This window comes from Aquarana catesbeiana, linkage group LG02 (assembly GCF_042186555.1).
Source record: "Aquarana catesbeiana isolate 2022-GZ linkage group LG02, ASM4218655v1, whole genome shotgun sequence".
Taxonomy (NCBI): domain Eukaryota; kingdom Metazoa; phylum Chordata; class Amphibia; order Anura; family Ranidae; genus Aquarana; species Aquarana catesbeiana.
This window is the reverse complement of record NC_133325.1, coordinates 289,117,249-289,139,242: the sequence shown is the minus strand read 5'-3', so window position 1 is coordinate 289,139,242 and position 21,994 is coordinate 289,117,249. Positions and strand designations below refer to the sequence as shown.

The window sequence follows — 21,994 nt, the reverse complement described above, 5'->3', positions numbered from 1 at the left end:
AGGATGCTGTAAAACCAGTAACCAACTGACTCCCAATCAGCGCTTTCATCCAATGGCAGAGAGCGCTGATCAAAGTGTTCTGGAGAGGGGGGGCGACATAAAAGCTCAACGGGGGAGATCGCTGTACTAATGTCGGATGGTTAAAACAGCGGCTCTGACCCATCTGGCTGGGTTGCACAATAAAAAGAAAGAAGAAATGGAAGAAACAGTAGCACACTGAACTTCCCAGTGAATGGCTATCATTGGAGGTCTGATCATTGGAGAAGAGCACACTGAATTCCCAGCACAGCTAGGGCACTTACCACGGTGTGTTCTCCTGTCTAGTGTGGTCAGTTTTAGTAGGAAAGCAGAAGGACTGGCAGGAACATCAGAGATTTCACACAAACAAGGCAATACAAAGAGAACAGGATCATTTTCCATACAAGTACATGGTACAGCAGGCACATATCAGGAATATGAAATGTTGGGTTTAAATATTCTTTAACAAATATAAGAACGTAGAAATGGTTGCTACACAAGATCCATGAGAGGTTGAAATCTAGCTGGTAAAAAAAAGCAAGGTTACCTCTAACATGTTTCACAATTTATATAAAAATGTTAATATGTCACACTGAAATCTCCAGTGAGCCATTGGTTTTTCTATGTATGTTACAGCTAAGAGAACATTTAAAGTTACAAACTGTAAGTTTGAAGTCCAACTCTGTTTTTTTTAAACGTCCCCCAGGTATTGCAAAAAAACAGCATAGGTTTCAATACTTACCTTAAATATGGAGAATTCCTTTTCATTACAGGATGTCCTCAGTTTGTTGGGTTAAATGACACCCAGCATCACTCACCTGGAAGACTGAGGACATACTGCAAGTGTAGAGTGTCATAGACCCTCTCCTTGTAGGGGGGGTCACCATGGTGCAGTGCATTCACTGTGTAATGGTGCAGAGAGCAGGCTGAGGTAAGCATCTTTCTTTCCATCACTGAGGACCAACCAGCCCGGAGAACATTTAAAGAAAAAAATGACCCAGCATGTCATTATATTTCAAAAATAAATAAAATAGAAAAGGTAAGCGTGAAAAAGAGCTTGGAACTGGGCTTTAATGGTAAGTATATAGTCTGCAAGCAAGCTTTAAAATGTATACTTTGTAACAATTATTTAGTTTTTGACTGTTATTCTAGAAGCATAAAGGTAAGTTAAACTTTTCCCAATAGTTCTAGATTTATTTATGTAAAATGTTTTTAAGGCCATGCAGCATTACTGAAGGGTTATTACCTTATGAATTACTAATTTGTAAAAAAAAAATGGTTTGAAGATGCTTTATAGTAATTTGATGACATTTTTTTATTTTTTAGGTTTACAAGGTCTTCCAGGGCCCGCAGGTCAACTTCAGATAATTAAAGGAGATGCTGGCCCTCCAGGACCAGCAGGCCCCCAGGGCCCTAAAGGATTCCCAGGATATCCTGGTCCTAAGGGAGAGCAAGGTTAGAATATTGACTAAATTAGACTGAGCTAGTCACTAATTATGTACTTGCCAGTTTTAAGAAACAAATACTAACAACGCTAAATTTCCTATGTAGGTTTTATTGGTGCTGTAGGATTGCCTGGACCAGCTGGAGTGCCAGGAATAAATGGTATCCCAGGTCAAAAAGGTGAAATTGGTCCCAGTGGGCCAACAGGTATGTTATCTTTAATGTAATGTGTTCAAACAAATAAACGGCAAATAAATTACTATTTTTTTTAATACATTTGCTGCAAAAACACACATTAATTCATTTTTTTATATTAAAGGCCCAAGAGGGTATCCTGGCCCACCAGGTTCAGATGGTTTACCTGGTCCCATTGGCTTACCTGGACTTCCATCTATGGCTCATGGATTCCTGGTTACAAGACACAGCCAGACAATTGAGGAGCCATCTTGTCCTCTAGGCACAGCCCCTGTATACACTGGTTACTCACTTCTCTATGTACAAGGAAATGAAAGAGCACATGGTCAAGACTTAGGTAAGCTTGGTGTAATTAACCCTAAAGAGGTTCTAAAGGCTGAAGATTTTTTACCTTTCAGGCATAGGATGCAGAAAAACCTTCTGTGTGCAGCGCACCCCCCCAATCCTTACTTGAGCCCCCTCTGATCCAACGATGTTCACGATAGCCTTGGCTGGATGGGGACTCTCCCTCCTCATTGGCATAGATAGCAGCGGGAGCCCATTGGCTCCCACTGCTATCAATTACAGCCAGTGAGCCAATGAGGAAGGAGTGGAGGGCATAGAGCAGTGGCTCAGGAACAAGCACGCAGCAGTGCCCCCAGGGCAAGCAGCTTTCTCTGTGGGCATTGCTGGAGGGGGAAGAGCCAGGAGCACTGGTGAGGAACCCGAAAAGAAGAGGATCGGGGCTGCTGTGTGCAAAACCATTGTACAGAGCAGGTAAGTATAACATGTTTATGTTAAGCTGCTTTTCACATGCAGGACTTTTGGTGCACTTTTAGAAAGCATACCAAAACTGCGGCACAGAATAGAACTCTATGGAAAAGGGCAGCTAACCCATACCAAACTCACTGGTACACTGCACTACACCTGCAGTGTGGTTAAACTGCACCACATCAGTGGGAAAGGGATCGTAGAAAAAAGCAGTCACAGAAGGAGTTACTACTGTACTGACTCCTTAAAAACACAAAGCTGGCAGGGGTTTTAGCCTTCCTCTACTCTACCGAAAAAAAAAAAAAATTCTTTCTGTGTTCCTTTTAAAGATTTTCCTTCACTTCTGGTCTGTTATCACCAAGATAGAAAGTGAATGTAGCATTTTACACTTTGAAAAATACATCCATAGATGGGTAAATGCCAGTGCCTGCATTTATGCAAACACTGTGTTTTCTGTAATGCATTCCTATGGGAAAAAATATGCTGCAGCTCTGGTTCCCAGACACCACAACAACTGATGCATTTTACACTGTATCATAGTTGCCAACATTGCAAAAAAAATAAGTGGGACACTTTTTTGGCTGTAGGCGGCGCTGTATAATAATTAGGGGGTGGGGCATGCGCTTGTAGGCATGGCTTAGCAATAAAAAATAAAACTGCGGTGCGCTAAGTGTGCCGCGGTGAAAAATGGGTGTGGTTTATGCGAAACAGTGGGTGTGGCTTAATGGGCGTGGCTCAAAGGGGGTGTGGTTAGAGTCTGAGATGAATAAGGGATGGAGAGGGAAAGGGGGAGAGAGGAATGAAGGGACAGCAGCCCCAGATCCTACACAACAATAGAAATATGTGCATTCTAGAAAGTTTACCAATCAGCAGATAAAGATACTCCAAACACCTGGTGTTAGCACTTCAATCATCCCAGCACCATGATTGTTATGGTGTCAGGATGATTGAAGCACATTATTTCTATTATTGCATTGTAATATAAAATTAAATCATTCAACTCACCATAATGCCGAATCAGTGGGATCCCTGAGCGTGTCACCTGCCACGTTGCCTGCCACTAGCAGAGTCCATCCTTGCATCAGGTGCCACCAGCAGAGTCCGTCCTTGCATCAGGTGATCCCAGCAGAGTCTGTCCTTGCATCAGGTGTCCCCAGCAGAGTCTGAGTCTGTCCTCGTATCAGGTGCCCCCGGCAGAGTCCATCCTTGCATCAGGTGCCCCTAGCAGAGTCAGTATAGACCCCCTCAGTGCAGATCCCCCTCCATCAGTGCAGACCCCCTCAGTGCAGACCCCCCCTCAGTGCAGACCCCCCTCCAGCAGACCCCCTCAGAGCAGACCCCCTCAGCAGACCCTCCTCCCCATCAGCGCAGACCCCCTCAGTGCAGACATCCTCAGCAGACCCCCCTGCATCAGTGCAGACCCCCTCAGAGCAGACCCCCCTCTGTGCAGACCCCCCCTCAGTGCTGACCCCCCTCAGCAGACCCCTCTCCATCAGTGCAGACCCCCCTCAGTGCAGACCCCCTCCATCAGTGCAGACCTCCTCAGAGCAGAGTCCATCCTTGCATCAGGTGCCACCAGCAGAGTCCGTCCTTGCATCAGGTGATCCCAGCAGAGTCTGTCCTTGTATCAGGTGCCCCCGGCAGAGTCCCTCCTTGCATCAGGTGCCCCCAGCAGAGTCCATCCTTGCATCAGGTGCCCCCAGCAGAGTCAGTATAGACCCCCTCAGTGCAGATCCCCCTCCATCAGTGCAGACCCCCTCAGTGCAGACCCCCCTCAGTGCAGACCCCCCTCCATCAGTGCAGACCCCCTCAGTGCAGACCCCCCTCCATCAGTGCAGACCCCCCTCCATCAATGCAGACCCCCTCAGAGCAGACCCCCCTCCATCAATGCAGACCCCCCTCAGTGCAGACCCCCCTCCATCAGTGCAGACCCCCTCAGAGCAGACCTCCTTCCATCAGTGCAGACCCCCTCAGAGCAGACCCCCCTCCATCAGTGCAGACCCCCTCAGAACAGACCCCCCTCCATCAGTGCAGACCCCCTCAAAGCAGACCCCCCTCCATCAGTGCAGACCCCCTCAGAGCAGACCCACCTCCATCAGTGCAGACCCCCTCAGAGCAGACCCCCCTCCATCAGTGCAGACCCCCTCAGCAGACCCCCCTCCCTCAGTGCAGACCCCCTCAGAGCAGACCCCCTCAGCAGACCCTCCTCCCCATCAGCGCAGACCCCCTCTGTGCAGACACCCTCAGCAGACCCCCCTGCATCAGTGCAGACCCCCTTTAGAGCAGACCCCCCTCAGTGCAGACCCCCCTCAGTGCAGACCCCCCTCAGCAGACCCCTCTCCATCAGTGCAGACCCCCCTCAGTGCAGACCCCCTCCATCAGTGCAGACCTCCTCAGAGCAGACCCCCCTCAGTGCAGACCTCCCTCAGTGCAGACCCCCTCAGCAGACCCCCCTCCATCAGTGCAGACCCCCTCAGAGCAGACCCCCCTCAGTGCAGACCCCCCTCAGTGCAGACCCCCTCAGCAGACCCCCCTCCATCAGTGCAGATGCCCTCAGCAGACCCCCCTCCATCAGTGCAGACCCTCCCCTCCCATAACACCCCCCCAGGCCCCAGCAGTGAGCACATACAGTGGGCGCCGGCGCTGTGTGTTCAGTGGAGAGGGGAGGGGCTGATCCGTGCGAGAGGACAAGCCGATTCATTGGCTGCATGGATTGACTGAACACAAGGGGGAGCGATCTAGCGGTGGCGGTGCCACCGGCGGGCATTTTCCTGAAGCCAGCTTCCAAAAAACTGTAAATTGCAAACATTCCCGATTTTCTCTGGGCAAATCCCGATTCGGGACAGCCTCCGATCGGGACGAGGGTCCCAGAATCGGGATTGTCCGGGGAAAATCGGGACTGTTGGCAACTATGCTGTATGCTCATGCGCTGTACTTTATAGCCATGTGCAAGAGGCCAAGGGAATATGTATTCTTTTCACTGTATTTGGATAAGCATGAAAATGTAAACAAGACTATGTTGATGTAATTTTATTATAAGAATATGAGAAAATTGTTTTTAAAAAAAATGTGTTTCTGGCTGTGCTATGCTGCTGCTTCTCACAATACAATGAGCCATCATGGATATTTAAAACATTCCCCTTCCTTGGTGGCTGTTATCCTGTCTGCTGTTGTTAAGACAAATAAAGTTATTTCACTGAGCCAACACATTCTCTCTTATTGATTATCTACTTCTATATGTAATATAATAAAAGCAAGAAAGTTAAAGGATGTAGAAATGAAAGTCATATAACAAATAATTACTAAAACACTGAAAAAATACATAATCATTTTGGTCACTGAAAACACACTATATGCACCCTTTCACTGTAATAATGCAGTTGTTTGATTTCAGGTGCTGCCGGAAGCTGTCTACGTAAATTCAGCACAATGCCTTTTCTATTCTGTAATATTAATAACGTATGTAACTTTGCATCAAGAAACGATTATTCCTACTGGCTCTCAACACCTGAACCAATGCCAATGAGCATGGCTCCTATCACAGGAGAAAATATCAAGCCTTTCATTAGCAGGTAAGTAGACCTTTCATATTTTATACTTTAGAAGATGATCTGAGAATAGATAGATAGATAGATAGATAGATAGATAGATAGATAGATAGATAGATAGATAGATAGATAGATAGATAGATAGATAGATAGATAGATAGATAGAGAGAGAGAGAGAGATAGATAGATAGATAGATAGATAGATAGATAGATAGATAGATAGATAGATAGATAGATAGATAGATGTTGCCTTTTATAACCTACACTTATAGAAATAGGTGACTGATGTTCATCTTGTATAGCCTTACATTTTCTTTTCAAATCATATACAAAAAGGCAACATATTAAACGTGATTTTTGGTACCATGGTCTTGTTTGTTATTAAGATGACATAAGTTGGCTTCTCCCATTGATATTATAGATGCAGTGTTTGTGAAGCACCAGCCATGGTGATGGCAGTTCACAGTCAAACAATTCAGATCCCCACATGTCCAGATGGGTGGATTTCATTGTGGATTGGATATTCATTTGTAATGGTAAGTTTTGGCATCTCACATATGAACTGCATTGTATATGTTGTAACTATGTTACTTTGATAACAAGTAACCTTTTTTGATTTTAGCAAACCAGCGCTGGTGCTGAAGGTTCTGGCCAGGCTTTGGCATCTCCTGGTTCTTGTCTGGAGGAATTCCGTAGTGTACCATTCATCGAATGTCATGGGCGAGGAACCTGTAACTACTATGCCAATACGTACAGCTTTTGGCTGGCTACAATTGAGAGAGATGAAATGTTCAAGTGAGTTACAGTCCATACCTTGTCAGGAAATATGTTAAAATACAGCCACAAAAAATGGTTTTAAAAGTGTTAATAAATAGGGTCTGGATGATAGTGTGGATGGATGCCCCTCCAATACGTTAGCCCTCCATGAGCAGATTGGCTGGGGACTGCACAGACTGCACTGGATTTTGACAAATAATGGTGGGGACCAGATCTGATGCCTATTCATGTTTGGTAGCCACGCAAGACATCTGTATCATCCCAGATAGGAAGGATAACTTGCCACAAATTTGTGGCAGTGTTGAATTGTAAGTCTGTTAACTTGCTGCATATTTTCACTGGCAAGTTGTACACTTACAGAACACTTGAAGCACAAGTTCTAGTTGACACGTTTCCAATTTGTAGCAAATTTTCATGTTACAACCAAAAACATAAATGTATTTTATTGGGATTTTATGTAATAGACCAACACAAAGTGGCACATAATGTGAAGTGGAAGGGAAATTATAAATAGTTTTCAAATGTTTTTACAAATATCTGAAAAGTGTGGCGTGCATTTGTATTCAGCCCCTTTACTCTGATACCCCTAACTAAAATCTAGTGGAACCAATTTCCCTTCAGAAGTCACCTAATTAGTAAATAGAGTACACCTATGTGTAAGTTAATCTCAGTATAAATACAGGTGAACAAACAGCTTCATGAAGGCCAAGGAACACAGCAGACAGTCACGGATAAAATTATGGAGAAGTTTAAGGCAGGGTTAGGTTATAAAAAAATATTCCAAGCTTTGAACATCTCACAGGGCACTGTTCAATCCATCATCCGAAAAAGGAAAGAGTATGGCACAACTGCAAACCTTCCAAGACATGGCCGTCCACCTAAACTGACAGGCCAGGCAAGGAGAGCATTAATTAGAGAAGCAGCCAAGAGGTCCATGGTAACTATTAGTCGTGCACTCCACAAATCTGGTCTTTATGGAAGAGTGGCAAGAAGAAAGCCATTTTTGAAAGAAAGCCATAAGAAATCCTATTTTCAGTTTGCGAGGAGCCATATGGGGACACAGCAAACATGTAGAAGAAGGTGCTCTGGTCAGATGAGATCAAAATTGAACTTTTTGGCCTAAAAGCAAACGTTATGTGTGGCAGAAAACTAACACTGCATATCACCCTGAACACATCATCCCCACCGTGAAACATAGTGGTGGCAGCATCATATTGTGGTGAAGCTTTTCTTCAGCAGGGATAGGGAAGTTGGTCAGAGTCGATGGGAAGATGGATGGAGTCAAATACAGGGCAATCTTAGAAGAAAACCTGTTAGAGTCTGCAAAAGACTTGAGACTGGGGCAGAGGTTCATCTTCCAGCAGAACAACAACCCTAAACATACAGCCAGAGCTACATTGGAATGGTTTAGATCAAAGCATATTCATGTGTTAGAATGGCCCAGTCAAAGTCCAGACCAAAGTTCAATTGAGAATCTGTGGCAAGACTTTAAAATTGCTGTTCACAGACCCTCTCCATCCAATCTGACAGAACTTTTTTTGACAGAAAAATTTTGCAAAGAAGAATAATTCAAAAAATGTCACTCTCAAAGCTGGTAGAGACATACCCCAAAAGACTTACAGCTGTAATTGCAGTGAAAGGTGCTTCTACAAAGTATTGATTCAGGGGGGCTGAATACAAATGCACACTACACTTTTCAGATATTTATTTGTAAAAAAAATTAAAAACAATTTATAATTTTCCTTCCACTTTACAGTTATGTGCCACTTTGTGTTGGTCTATAACATAAAATCCCAATAAAATACATTTACGTTTTTGGTTGTAACATGAAAAAATGTGGAAAATTTCAACTGGTATGAATACTTTTTCAAAGCACTGTATATGTGATTCTGCACAGGAGGGCTGCCCTGTAGCAGTAAATCTGGAATTTGTTAAAGTAAAACAATCTTATGATCCAAACAATATCAACACACTTACGCACCAATTCATCTTAGCTAAAAGTTGACTAGCAGTGCTTAATTTAGCCAGGCTAGAAAGTACCAGATGACTCACATGCTGTAGGGCCCTTTCACACTGATCAGTTTTTTATGCTCTCTTGGTGTTTAAAAAGCAGAAAAAAATGCATGAAAAATGTATCCCTTTAAATCCTATGGAACTCTTCACACTTTGAAAAGTCCTGCATGCTGCATCTTCGGTGCAGTTTTTCAAAGGCGCACCCAAAAGGCACCTACCATTGTAAGTCAATAGGAATGAATCAAAAGCGCATTAGTGTGAAAGTGCCTTTAAGCTGCAGAAAAACGCATCAAAAATGCATCATTGTGAAAGGGCCCTTATAGGTACCACTCATATATGACAGATGAAAATAGAAAATTCTGAGTTTTTGAACATTGCACAGAGACACTATCCATGGACCATTTACAATCAAGGAACTCTACTGTGTTCTTATTCATAAAGTTACAAAAGCATTATTCTATATTGATTATATAGCACATAGACTATCCCTTTGTGACCTGTGTTACAAGCAAAAAAAATTATATTCACTAATGTAATATGTTTATTTTATATCCCTAGAAAACCTATACCTTCAACTCTGAAAGCTGGAGATCTCCGTACACATGTCAGCCGTTGTCAAGTATGCATGAGAAGGACTTAATAATATCAAACACCAAAAATCATATTTGAATACAAAATATGGTGCTATTTTTCTAACATGAAAAGCCAAATACTATATTCATGTACCTCACTATTGTACAAAAGAAAACAGTAAAGTGCATTATAGGAAAGCACATCATTCACTCTGTTGTACTGGTCTTTGCCTACTTACAGAGAAAAGACAATCAGATCTCTTTATGGCACTTTGAAATGTTATAAAGTAAATAAAATAATGCACTGATTCCCTACAGCAGCAGAAGCTGATTTCTTAATTCATAAGGTGCTAGGAGATACACAGTGCCTTATGCTGTTGACTCCTCTTACTACTCTTGTATTATATTTTCTGTTTCATAGATACAACGTTGTATAAGTATTTTGAAATTCTTGTATAATTTTTTCGATTACTGATGTATATCCACTATCTGTACAAAGTAAAACTGAGATAATCTGTAGCTGGAAGTTTAAACAAAGAAGAACTTTATTAAACAACTACCAATTTGTCGTAATTTAAGACAGCAGCAATAGCATGTACGTGCACGTCTGAAATACATGCTTCCAAATGTTTTTTTTTTTCCCAAACTTGTGTTTCTTTTTGTAGGTCACTTTAGATTTCATAACATAATGTCAGTTTGAAATATCACAGCCAGATATTTGAAAAGGAGCAACTTCTTTTCAGATTAAGGCTTCAGATTCAGATTTCTCAATATTTTTTAATTATCCTGTGTCCTGTTCCACTAAATAAAAACCTTGACAAACGGGGTTTATGGGTTGCATACAAACCCTCCAGTAACTGGTGGACATTACAGGAAGTGTTCCATAAAGTGGTGTGTCCTCCTTAAAACTAGTCCAGACATCAAGTTCTTCTGCTGAGCTCCCCCATATTCTCCTTCTGTGAATTTCAGAACATATGATTCAAGGGGATGCTCATGGATTCCAGCTGTTTTTCTTAATTACTTTATTCATTTATTTAAAAAAAAATATCAAAGAAATGAATGACCAAATTGAATATATCAGTGTTGAAACCAGATCTTGCAGGCCTCCAGAATACTACACTCTTTTTACTGTAATGAATCCCTATATTTCTCAGCCATACTTGGTCCAGAATACTCAGAGTAAAGATATGTGGGAGCTTTTCAAATATCTGCCATCCACCAAAAAGCTCAGTTTGATTCAGGTTCCTAACCCTAGAAGACTGCATTGCTTCATTTTGTTTTAGTTTTTTTTTTTAGTTTTTCTTTTCTCAGCAATAAAACTATGCTATTCGCTTACATCATATAACAGAACACTTATTATAATTATATAAAATAAATTTGCCAAATGAAAAACCCACTTATAGTAAATATATTTTTCTAGCACCGATCCTATATTTTAGTAATTTATGTTTAAAATAAAACAGGTATACACTAACTGTGATTGTTTTTATGTAAATGTTTTAAATATATATATAATGTACAATGTAATACTAAAGAACCAGGCTCCCCACTGTTCAACGTGGTTTTATAGTTTACAAAATGATTTTGCCACTTGCATTGTTATAAATTATATTAGCATATTGAATATACCATGAGTCTAGTCCAGCACTAAATGTATGTTATTATGTCAAATATGATACATTCCATGCTGTAAACACCATCAGTATTCTGCAGCATCTTTCAATCAATTTTGCAGCAACTTCAGGCTGTCCCACGCTGACTCATAGTTTTGTATCTAAATTCTACAAAAGTTTTTAACGTTTTCCTTATCATATAAGTTTGCATATAACATAGGCATATTTTGATAAAAGGTTACTGAGCTGCTTATGTTTTTCAGTTATTAAATCCCAGCAAGAAATATTACTGCCAGTGAGGTACATTCAAGGCATGATTTCTGCATAGCCAACATAGGCCACAGCCTAGGATGGAATAGCTGCCAAGAGTTGCACACAGTAATCTTATTTATCATCAGTAATGAATTGCCAAGTATTATAAAAGGTTACAGACTGCTGTCCTGCCAGTACAATCCAAGTCCCCATTTTAGTGGTCATTGCAAACTTTGTGTTTTTTTTTTTGCTAGAATAGTGTATTGTGTTCTTACATTTTAGTCTAGCTAGAACTGAACTACAAATAGACTCAAACAACAGTTTGCCCTAATCATCAATTCTGGGTGTATTAAAGCAGAGTAGGCAAACTGTCTCATTTAGCTTTTTTGCCTCCAGCCTTGTTATTGCCCTGTACACACGGTCGGACATTGATCAGACATTCCAACAACAAAATCCATGGATTTTTTCTGACAGATGTCGGCTCAAACTTGTCTTGCATACACACGGTCACACAAAGTTGGTTGGAAATTCCGAACGTCAAGAACGCGGTGATGTACAACACGTATGACGAGCCGAGAAAATTGAAATTCAATAGCCAGTGCTGCTCTTCTGCTTGATTCTGAGCATGCGTGGCACTTTGTGCATTGGAATTGTTTACACACGATCGTAATTTCCGACAACGGATTTTGTTGTCGTAAAATTTTATAGCAAGCTCTCAAACTTTGTGTGTCGGAAATTCTTATGGAAAATGTATGATGGAGCCTACACATGGTCAGAATTTTCGACAACAAGGTCCTATCACACATTTACCATCTGAAAATCCTATTGTGTGTACAGGGCATAAGAGTGTAGCCAGTTGGGGTAGGACAGTGACAACACAAGACAGTTGGTCTAGGAAGCAAGAAGTATGAATATGGCCACATTGACTGTTGAGGACCTCCTGAAAATCTCCCAACATCCCTCCTGTTACCCTACATATATCAATGATGTCTTTTCAGAGTAGCTCCTGGCCCATTTCCACCATAAAATATCTGGGCATCCACTGAAAAGTTGCTCCTAAGTGCAAATCCTTAAATTGCCTATCCTGAACATCACAAACTGTCACTCAACAATGTATTTGCAGTACTGTGATAACTGATAAAGAGTTATCACAAAACCTTTTCCAGATTTATAGAATAGTCACTAGAAAATTGTTTGTGTTTCACTGAAATTATTCGTATACCTTGGTTAACAGCTGCTAAGAACAAGATCTCAGGCACAAAGTATGTGTTATTTTCCGTAAGTCAAACCTGGTTGAAACTTGAATTAAGGAAGATGAACAGTAAGGCACAGTCATTATTTAGCCCACCAAGGCAGGAAACAGAACAGTGAACCTATTTACATTTATAATCACAAAGTATACATAGAAGCACTTTATTTGCATTTGTTTTAGCTCACAGTGATTAGATTATTTTGACTCAGTTGATCACTTTGACATGTACAGTTTATCTTAAACATTGGAAATACTATAGTTTCTCTTAAAGCTTATTGGCTGTGGCCCTGCTCCCTCTACAAAGATCCTAGATAATCAACAATGGAGGGAGGGTTGGAAACTGAGAAATGACCAAATCCGCAATGAGTTTCTCTTAGACTTCCCTTGTGTTAACTCACATGAGGTACCGGAATAGGCTCTACAATCATTTCAGGGATCTGTGCTGTAGCACAAGCCACAAAGGCAGTATGTCTGTCCCTGATTGCTTGAATACAGCTTTGCAATTTCAAAACAAATGCCATCCTAGGCTGTAGTTCTTTGAATGTTACTCACACAAATTAGTGATGTACTGGAGGTTCACCAGAAATGTTGTATTTGTATTAAACATCTAATGGGGTTAAAGGAAAGTAACAAACGCTTCCATATAACGATTGCTACCTTATTCATCATCATTATCACAATTGTGCATTAATATTTGATTAGTGTTTGCTAATTATTTTTCTTCTTAATTTTTTAAAATGCCAAACCACTTTTAAAAATTGTTAAAGAGTGTTTGTGTTTTCTTTTTCTGAATGTGCATAACATAAAAACTCCAGTTTGTAATAAAGCCCTTGCGTATTTTTTATTGGTTGACTACATGCCATATGGTATTGCTACTAATACCACTATTAAAATGTTACCTGTGATGTTAAATATCTACAAAAGTATAAAGATCCCTGAAAAAAGATGCTGCTTGTACTCATAGGTCACAGTCACCCTAGCTCAATGTGAAAACATAAAATCCACACCCAATAACATACAATACAGCAACTTCTACATGGTGGTCCCAGTCAAGTGATTTTAGGGCAGTGGAATCTCTAGGCCTGGGCAATCTGGGTGCACAAGTCACTTGCTAAGTACCCAATGTCTTGGGTCTTTCACCACCATAAACATATGTTTAAACATATGTTGTACTTCACAAAAAATCTGTACTGCACCTACTGATAATGTTATAATGTTACTTTAAGCTACATTCATATGTGGAAAACACACACATATGCGCACTTTCCACACTGATGATGTCAGATCACTTGCCTACAACCTCTGAGCCTATCTGAACGCCTTTAGATGGTTATCCTCCTTCTTTCATTTCAAAGGAGAAACTCCTGGCTTTCAAAGTTTGTGGGAAAAAAATGTCAGCAATGTTAGTTGACTTACAACATAACGCCAAAGCTTAAGGATACCATCTAGGTCCTTACTGGCCCAGTTCGCTCTAGCCTAAATTTGCAGCTACCTGCATCCACAGTACCAAAAGTAACCAACCTGGGTTCTCCTAAAAAACCCTAGCTGGTTAATATGATTCCTCTCATATAGTAATAACTCTAAATTGGAAACATTCTTTACCCCTCCCTCCCAGTGGTGACAGCAGTAGTTTCAAAAAACTATTAGATGGGCATCTTAATGAACGAAAAATACAGGGATATGGGAATTATTATTGACATTTACTCATGCACACACCCACACCACACAGGTTGAACTGGATAGACTGGTGTCTTTATTCAACCTTAGCAGCTATGTAAATATTTTGTGCAGCAATACCCTCTTGACGAGGGGGCCTTAAAAAAGTGTGCCATCCGTGTAATGGACCCAGCCATTTTCTGTCTCAACAAGACTCTGACTGTCCCTGTAGAGGACATCCCAGTTTTTAAAGACCCTGTGGATAAACGACTATAGCCAAAGCTATAGTCTCTCCCGTAGGTCTTACCCTGTAACTGGCTATTGCAGTGTCCAAGAGTCTTAGGCGTCTGATCCAACACATATGTTCAACGCTTGGATCAATCCTAATAGATGTCTCTGTCCTCAAGCAACTAGAGCTCATGCCTGTGGCACTACTCTACTGTGTTGATGGGCTTGCAGATTTTATATATCAAATATCCAGAATGGGTCCCCTCTCAGTGTACATGCAGAAGAGCCTTCGGCTCAAATGTTGGTCTGCAGAGCATCAGTGCAAGAAGCACTTCTGTACTTCGCAGTGGCCCAGCATATATGGCACTTGTGGAGCTGTTAGCTGGATCAGCCCAGTGTGGTGAGCTGCGGGAGCTCTGTGACTATCAGTGCCTCTTGCTTTGTTTTTATTGTCATTTTTAATAAAAGTTTAGCCATTTTATGACACAGTGAGCAGTATGTTGGTATCCTATATATTTTTATGGCTGTAAATTAAATATTTTAATCGTTAGTGGACCCATGAGAATAGAAGATCCATTGCAGCTGATCCTGGCTATTAGAAAGGGAGCCAGCCTGGTTAGACTTTTTATGATTTAAGGGTCAAACACAGTCTGTCCTTTCATTCACCATGGTTATGGAATACTGCACCTTTCTTCACTGTTTGACCTCAGTAGCTTTTGGGAAGTTGGGCTTTTTTATGAACTTTTAATTTATTTATTTTTATATTTGTAGAACTGATCCTTCACTAGGGATGAGCTTCGTGTTCGAGTGGAACCCATGTTCGACTCGAACATCGGCTGTTCGATCGTTCGCCGAATTGCGATATGGGCCGTTCGCGCCAAATTCGTGTGGCGCGTCACGGCCCATAATTCACTGCGGCATCGCAGTGCATTGCTTGCTGATGATTGGCCAAGCATGCACTATGACCCGCATGCTTGGCCAATCACAGCGCCGCCTTAACAGAGAGCCATAATTGGCCAAAGCCAAGGAGGCTTTGGCCAATTATGGCTCAGGGGATTTAGTACACGCCCCACACTATATAGGGCCGCCTGCACGGCGGCCCTGTGCAGTGTGTTCCGGTGTGCTTAGAGAGAGAGAGAGACAGTGTCATTTCATTTGAGTTAGCTAGATTAGGCAGGACAGTCAGTCAGTTAGCTGCACTTAAAGTGTATTGTGTATATATATGCATCCCAGGTGTTGCATATATATATATATATATATATATACACTGTATTCAGTTTAGCTAGATCCGTTCCTGTTATCTTCTAGACTATTTACATTTAGTGCAGTGCGTCCTGCTCACAGTGTTCAGCTAGATCCGTTCCTGTTATATTCCTACTGACAGGCAGGCTTGTCTTGTTACAGTATTTTGAAGAAAATTGCTGGTGTTCTTTTGATCCTATTAGTACCACAGTCAGGCAGCTAGACTATTTACAGTTAGTGCAGTGCGTCCTGCTCACAGTGTTCTGCTAAACCTACAAGTTAGTGGGGTGCGTCCTGCTCACAGTGTTCAGCTAAACCTACAAGTTAGTGGGGTGCGTCCACCTCACAGTGTTCAGCTAAACCTACAAGCTAGTGGGGTGCGTCCTGCTCACAGTGTTCAGCTAGATCCGTTCCTGTTATCTTCTTACTGACAGGCAGGCTTGTCTTGTTACAGTATTTTAAAGAAAATTGCTGGTGTTCTTTTGATCCTATTAGTACCACAGTCAGGCAGCTAGACTATTTACAGTTAGTGCAGTGCGTCCTGCTCACAGTGTTCTGCTAAACCTACAAGTTAGTGGAGTGCGTCCTGCTCACAGTGTTCAGCTAAACCTACAAGTTAGTGGGGTGCGTCCACCTCACAGTGTTCAGCTAAACCTACAAGCTAGTGGGGTGCGTCCTGCTCACAGTGTTCAGCTAGATCCGTTCCTGTTATCTTCTTACTGACAGGCAGGCTTGTCTTGTTACAGTATTTTAAAGAAAATTACTGATGTTCTTTTGATCCTATTAGTACCACAGTCAGACAGCTAGACTATTTACAGTTAGTGCAGTGCGTCCTGCTCACAGTGTTCTGCTAAACCTACAAGTTAGTGGGGTGCGTCCTGCTCACAGTGTTCAGCTAAACCTACAAGTTAGTGGGGTGCGTCCACCTCACAGTGTTCAGCTAAACCTACAAGCTAGTGGGGTGCGTCCTGCTCACAGTGTTCAGCTAGATCCGTTTCTGTTATCTTCTTACTGACAGGCAGGCTTGTCTTGTTACAGTAAATACAGCTACCTGAAGAAAATTGCTGGTGTTCTTTTGATCCTATTAGTACCACAGTCAGGCAGCTAGACTATTTACAGTTAGTGCAGTGTGTCCTGCTCACAGTGTTCTGCTAAACCTACAAGTTAGTGGGGTGCGTCCACCTCACAGTGTTCAGCTAAAGCTACCTGTAGAAGGTTGGTGGTGTTCTCATACTACAGGCAGGCAGTTGATTTTGCTAGCTGCAGTATCAGTACATATATATATATATATATATATATATATATATATATATATATATATATCCCAGCTTAGTGCAGCTACAGGCCATTAGTATGTCTGGAAGGCCAAGAAGGAGAGGCAGACAGTCACAAGCCAATAAGAGAGGGCAAGCAGGCTCTGTGTCTAGTGCTGGTCGTGGAGACGGTGCATCCTCATCAGCACGTGGCCATGGGACACGCTTGGCCTTTTTTTCGGCAGCTGGCCATGTTGAGCCGCAACATGTGGAAGACTTGGTCGAGTGGATGACCAAGCCGTCCTCATCCTCCTCATCCTCTCTCACCCATGCCCAGGGTACTTTGTCTGGCAAAGCAGCGGCCTCTTCCCTCGGCTCAATGTCATCAGTGACTCCTTCCCTAGCCCCACCATGTCCTCCTGAGGAGTCCCTCGAACTGTTTGACCACAGTGTTGGGTACATGCTCCAGGAGGATGCCCAGCGTTTGGAAGGCTCTGATGATGATACTGAGCTCGATGAAGGCAGTAACACGAGCACGGACAGAGGGGGTGCCCAAGAAGGACAGCAATCTGGCAGTCATGCTCCCCCTGCTGCAGCATACTGCCAGGTTTGCTCCAGTGATGAGGAGGGAGGGGATGATGAGGTCACTGACTCAACGTGGGTGCCTGATAGGAGGGAGGAGGAGGAGGAGGAGGAGGAGGCGGCACATCACCAACGAGGCAGGATGCCCTCCAGGGGCCAGCCTAAGGGCAGCACATTGACTGCATCACACCCCAAAGCTCCACATGTGCAGGGTGCTGCAGTCTCTGCGCGTTATTCAAAAAGTTCTTTGGTGTGGGCCTTTTTTGAGACGAGTGCATCAGATCGCACCGCTGCTATTTGCAACATATGTCTCAAGCGTATCTCGCGTGGCCAAAACATCTCCCGCTTGGGTACCACATGCTTGACCAGACATATGTTGACCTGCCATGCAGTTCGTTGGCAAGCGTATCTAAAAGACCCACACCAAAGAACAAAGAGGACCTCTGCTTGCTCCTCATCAGCTGAGATTTCCAACCCCACTAGACCTTCAGTCCTCTCTGAGACCTGCACTGAGAGGAATGAAGGTGTAGAATTAGGTGTGTCACAGCCACGTACTTGTGGGCAATCTGATTTTGGTACACCGACGTCAGATTGTACCAGGCAAATTTCCCTGCCCCAGCTGCTGCACCGCCGAAAGAAGTTTGCTCCCAGCCATCCACATGCCCAACGGTTGAATGCTAGCTTGGCAAAATTGCTAGCACTTCAACTGCTGCCTTTTCAGTTGGTAGACTCTGCCCCCTTCCGTGAGTTTGTGGAATGTGCGGTTCCTCAGTGGCAGGTACCCAAACGCCACTTTTTCTCACGGAAGGCGATTCCGGCTCTCTACCAGCATGTGGAAGGCAATGTCCATGCCTCGCTGGACAGGGCGGTCAGCGGTAAGGTGCATATTACCGCTGACTCATGGTCCAGCAGGCATGGACAGGGACGTTACCTAAGTTTCACGGCGCATTGGGTGACTCTGCTGGCAGCTGGGAAGGATGCAGGACAAGGTGCAGTAGTGTTGGAGGTTGTTCCGCCACCACGCCTCCAAAATGCTAATGATTGTGACACACCTCTCTCCTCCACCCCCTCCTCTTCTTCTTCCTCCATGGCCTCTTCCTCGGAACCAGCGGTGCTCCGTAGTCGTTCAAGGGGCTACGCAAGTACGCAGGCCAAAAGATGCCATGTGGTGCTTGAGCTGGTGTGCTTGGGGGACAGGAGCCACACTGGGGCAGAGGTTCTGTCAGCTCTGCAGGGGCAGGTTCAGAGGTGGTTGACGCCACGCCAACTTAAGGCAGGAATGGTGGTTTGCAACAATGGCACCAACCTCCTCTCTGCCCTCCGACAGGGACAAATGACCCATGTGCCCTGTTTGGCTCACGTCCTTAACTTGGTGGTGCAGCGGTTCTTGGGCAGGTACCCGGGCTTACAGGATGTCCTGAGGCAGGCCAGGAAAGTCTGTGTGCATTTCCGCCGGTCATATAATGCCAGTGCTCGGCTGACGGACCTCCAAAAGGAGTTTAACCTGCAAAGGAACCGCCTAATCTGTGACATGCCCACCAGGTGGAACTCAACGTTGGCCATGCTGCAGCGGCTGCACACGCAGCAGAGGGCCATCAATGAGTACCTGTGCGACTATGGCACCAGGACAGGGTCAGGGGAGCTTGGTTTTTTTTCCCCACGCCAGTGGGCCATGATCAGGGATGCATGCACTGTCCTGTCACCATTTGAGGAGGCCACGAGGATGGTGAGCAGTGACAGTGCATGCATCAGTGACACTGTCCCCCTTGTCAACCTGTTGGAGCACATGCTGCGTGGAATAATGGACAGGGCACTTGAGGCAGAACAGAGGCAGGAAGAGGAGGACTTCCTTAGCTCTCAAGGCCCCCTTTATCCAGACAGTGTTCCTGCGTGCCGCCGATCACACAGGAAGAGGACGAGGAGGAAGAGGAGGAGGAGGAGGAGGAAGATTGTGTCAGTATGGAGGTGGAGCCTGGCACTCAGCATCAGCAGCAGTCTTTAAGGGATCAGTCCCAAGAAACACATGGACTTGTACGTGGCTGGGAGGAGGTGGCTGCGGACCATGTCGTCCTTAGTGACCCAGAGGACTCCGGACCGAATGCCTCAGCAAACCTACGCTGCATGGCCTCCCTGATCCTGCAAAGCCTGCGTAAGGATCCTCGTATTCGTGGTATCAAGGAGAAGGACCAATACTGGCTGGCAACCCTCCTTGATCCACGTTACAAGGGTAAGGTTGCGGACCTTATCTTGCCATCGCAGAGGGAGCAGAGGATGAAACATCTTCGGGAGGCCTTGCAGAAAGGTCTGTGCAACGCGTTCCCAGAGACTGGGAGGTTACAAACTCCTGTTTCTGGACAACGTGTTGCTGAGGCTTCGGTCAGTCAAAGAAGGAGCGGTGGAGAAGGTGGCCGTCTGACCGATGCGTTCAGACAATTTTTTGGTCCGCAGCCCCAAGGTATGATCGGTTCCAGCAACCATCGCCAGCGTCTGTTTTACATGGTGCAGGAATACCTAGGGGCAAGATCAGACTTGGACACCTTTCCCACCGAAAATCCTCTGGGTTACTGGGTCTTGAGGATGGATCACTGGCCAGAGCTTGCACAGTATGCAATTGAGCTACTGGCCTGTCCTGCATCCAGCGTTCTTTCGGAACGCACATTCAGTGCTGCTGGAGGCGTGGTAACCGATCACAGGGTGCGTCTGTCCACTGACTCGGTCGATCGACTGACCTTCATAAAAATGAATGAGTCTTGGATCACCACCAGCTACCAAGCACCTGATGCTGATGTAACCGAATAATTTTTTTTGAAATCTCAGATCCCTTCAAAGACTGCCTATGCTGATGCTGAGTGACTATCCCTGAGTAATTATCCTCTTCCTCCTCAATCATCACGCTGATAGCTTGTAAGAACATTTTTGGTTCTGGGTGCCACCACCAGTGCCTAAGGCACAATTTTTCAGCCCCTGTTTAACAGGGGCATGTAATTACGATTTTTGATGTAATACTTTGCAGCAGGGCTCGTTCCTGCATTCCAACTAGAGTGTCTGTGAGGGGTTGCAGTGTTGTGGCACCAGCACCAGTGCCTAAGGCCTAATTTTTCAGCTCCTGTTCAACAGGGGCATGTAATTACAATTCTTGATCTAATATTTCACAGCAGAGCCCTGTGAGGGCTTACAGTGTTGTGGCCACAGTAACACCTAAGGCCCAAATTTCTGCTGAGTATATAGGGCAGGACCCTACTTTCAGACAACTAACTTACAAACGACTCCTACTTGCAAACGGAAGGAGACAACAGGAAGTGAGAATAAATCTACCCCTAGGAAGGGAAATTCTCTCCTGTAAGAGTTAATATGGGAAAAACATTTCTCCTTTCCACTGATGCTTTCCAATCCATTGGGACAAAAAGTGAGGTGAAATCTTCTGAAGAGGAGGAAAGACAGCAAAACAAATGTCAGAGGGGTGATAACCCTTCCCTATGTTTTCCAAAAAGCTTAAAAAAGATTTTTTGGCTGGAGCTAAACACGTTAAAAATGTACCCGTTCAAAATTACAAAGAGATTCTACTTAACAACAAACCTACAGCCTGTATACTGCTGTTCAGAGTATATAGGGCCTGGTGGCCCCACACCTTTCCTTATTTTAATTTGGGTGCGGGGTTCCCCTTAATATCCATACAAGACCCAAAGGGCCTGGTAATGGACTGGGGGGTACCCATGCCGTTTGTCTCACTGATTTTCATCCATATTGCCAGGACCCGACATTACATTAAACCCGCAAGCAGTTTTAAATGAGATTTTTTCCTTTAAAAATGACATTTGGTGCAGGGACTGTTCTAAACACGGGAAACACGCGTCACTTTACAGGCATACTATAGACACCCCTCAGGTACGATATTTAAAGGAATATTTCACTTTTTTTTTTTTTACTTTAAGCATCATTAAAATCACTGCTCCCGAAAAAAACGGCCGTTTTTAAAAGTTTTTTTTGCATTGATACATGTCCCCTGGGGTAGGACCCGGGTCCCCAAACCCTTTTTAGGACAATACCATGCAAATTAGCCTTTAAAATGAGCACTTTTGATTTCGAACGTTCGAGTCCCATAGACGTCAATGGGGTTCTAACGTTCGTGCGAACTTTCGGTCCGTTCGCAGGTTCTGGTGCGAACCGAACCGGGGGGTGTTCGGCTCATCCCTATCCTTCACTATAGAGTTTACTCTACAGCTACAAGTGTTTTATATTTAGTAGTTCATTGTTAATATTTGAGATTTTTCACAGGAATGATTGGCTTTTGATTTATAACTGATGATTACTTGGCAATTCATTGGATTTGGTTTATGATACTTTACCAGTGTGGTATGTGATTTTTGATTTATGAATCCTTAAATTTCTCCAGTCTAGTCTGGAATAATATATGGCATTTTGAGTACCATTAAGGGTCAATTTAGCCCTAGACTATCTGTCTTAAATAGTAATATAAAATGGATTCCAAGGAGTTAGAGAGACATTTGAAATATAAACAGGATTCATGTCAGGGAACCAAGTGCAAAACAGCAGATTGATCCTGCAGAGAATGTCCAAACACTAATGTATATCAGATGAA

At 43.7% G+C, this 21,994-nt stretch overlaps 1 protein-coding gene across 1 annotated transcript in view; it reads left to right on the top strand.

Annotated features, from left to right (window-relative positions):
• The window catches only part of COL4A1 (collagen type IV alpha 1 chain), a 241,783-nt gene extending 228,524 nt beyond the window's left edge, over positions 1-13,259 (top strand). The window contains exons 46-52 of the mRNA XM_073614495.1: positions 1,345-1,473; positions 1,570-1,668; positions 1,781-1,993; positions 5,801-5,978; positions 6,376-6,490; positions 6,577-6,749; positions 9,303-13,259. Of these exons, the coding sequence (XP_073470596.1) occupies positions 1,345-1,473; positions 1,570-1,668; positions 1,781-1,993; positions 5,801-5,978; positions 6,376-6,490; positions 6,577-6,749; positions 9,303-9,384 (989 nt within the window). The 3' untranslated portion in view covers positions 9,385-13,259. The remainder of the gene's footprint in view (positions 1-1,344; positions 1,474-1,569; positions 1,669-1,780; positions 1,994-5,800; positions 5,979-6,375; positions 6,491-6,576; positions 6,750-9,302) is intronic.
• Positions 13,260-21,994: the final 8,735 nt, after the last annotated feature.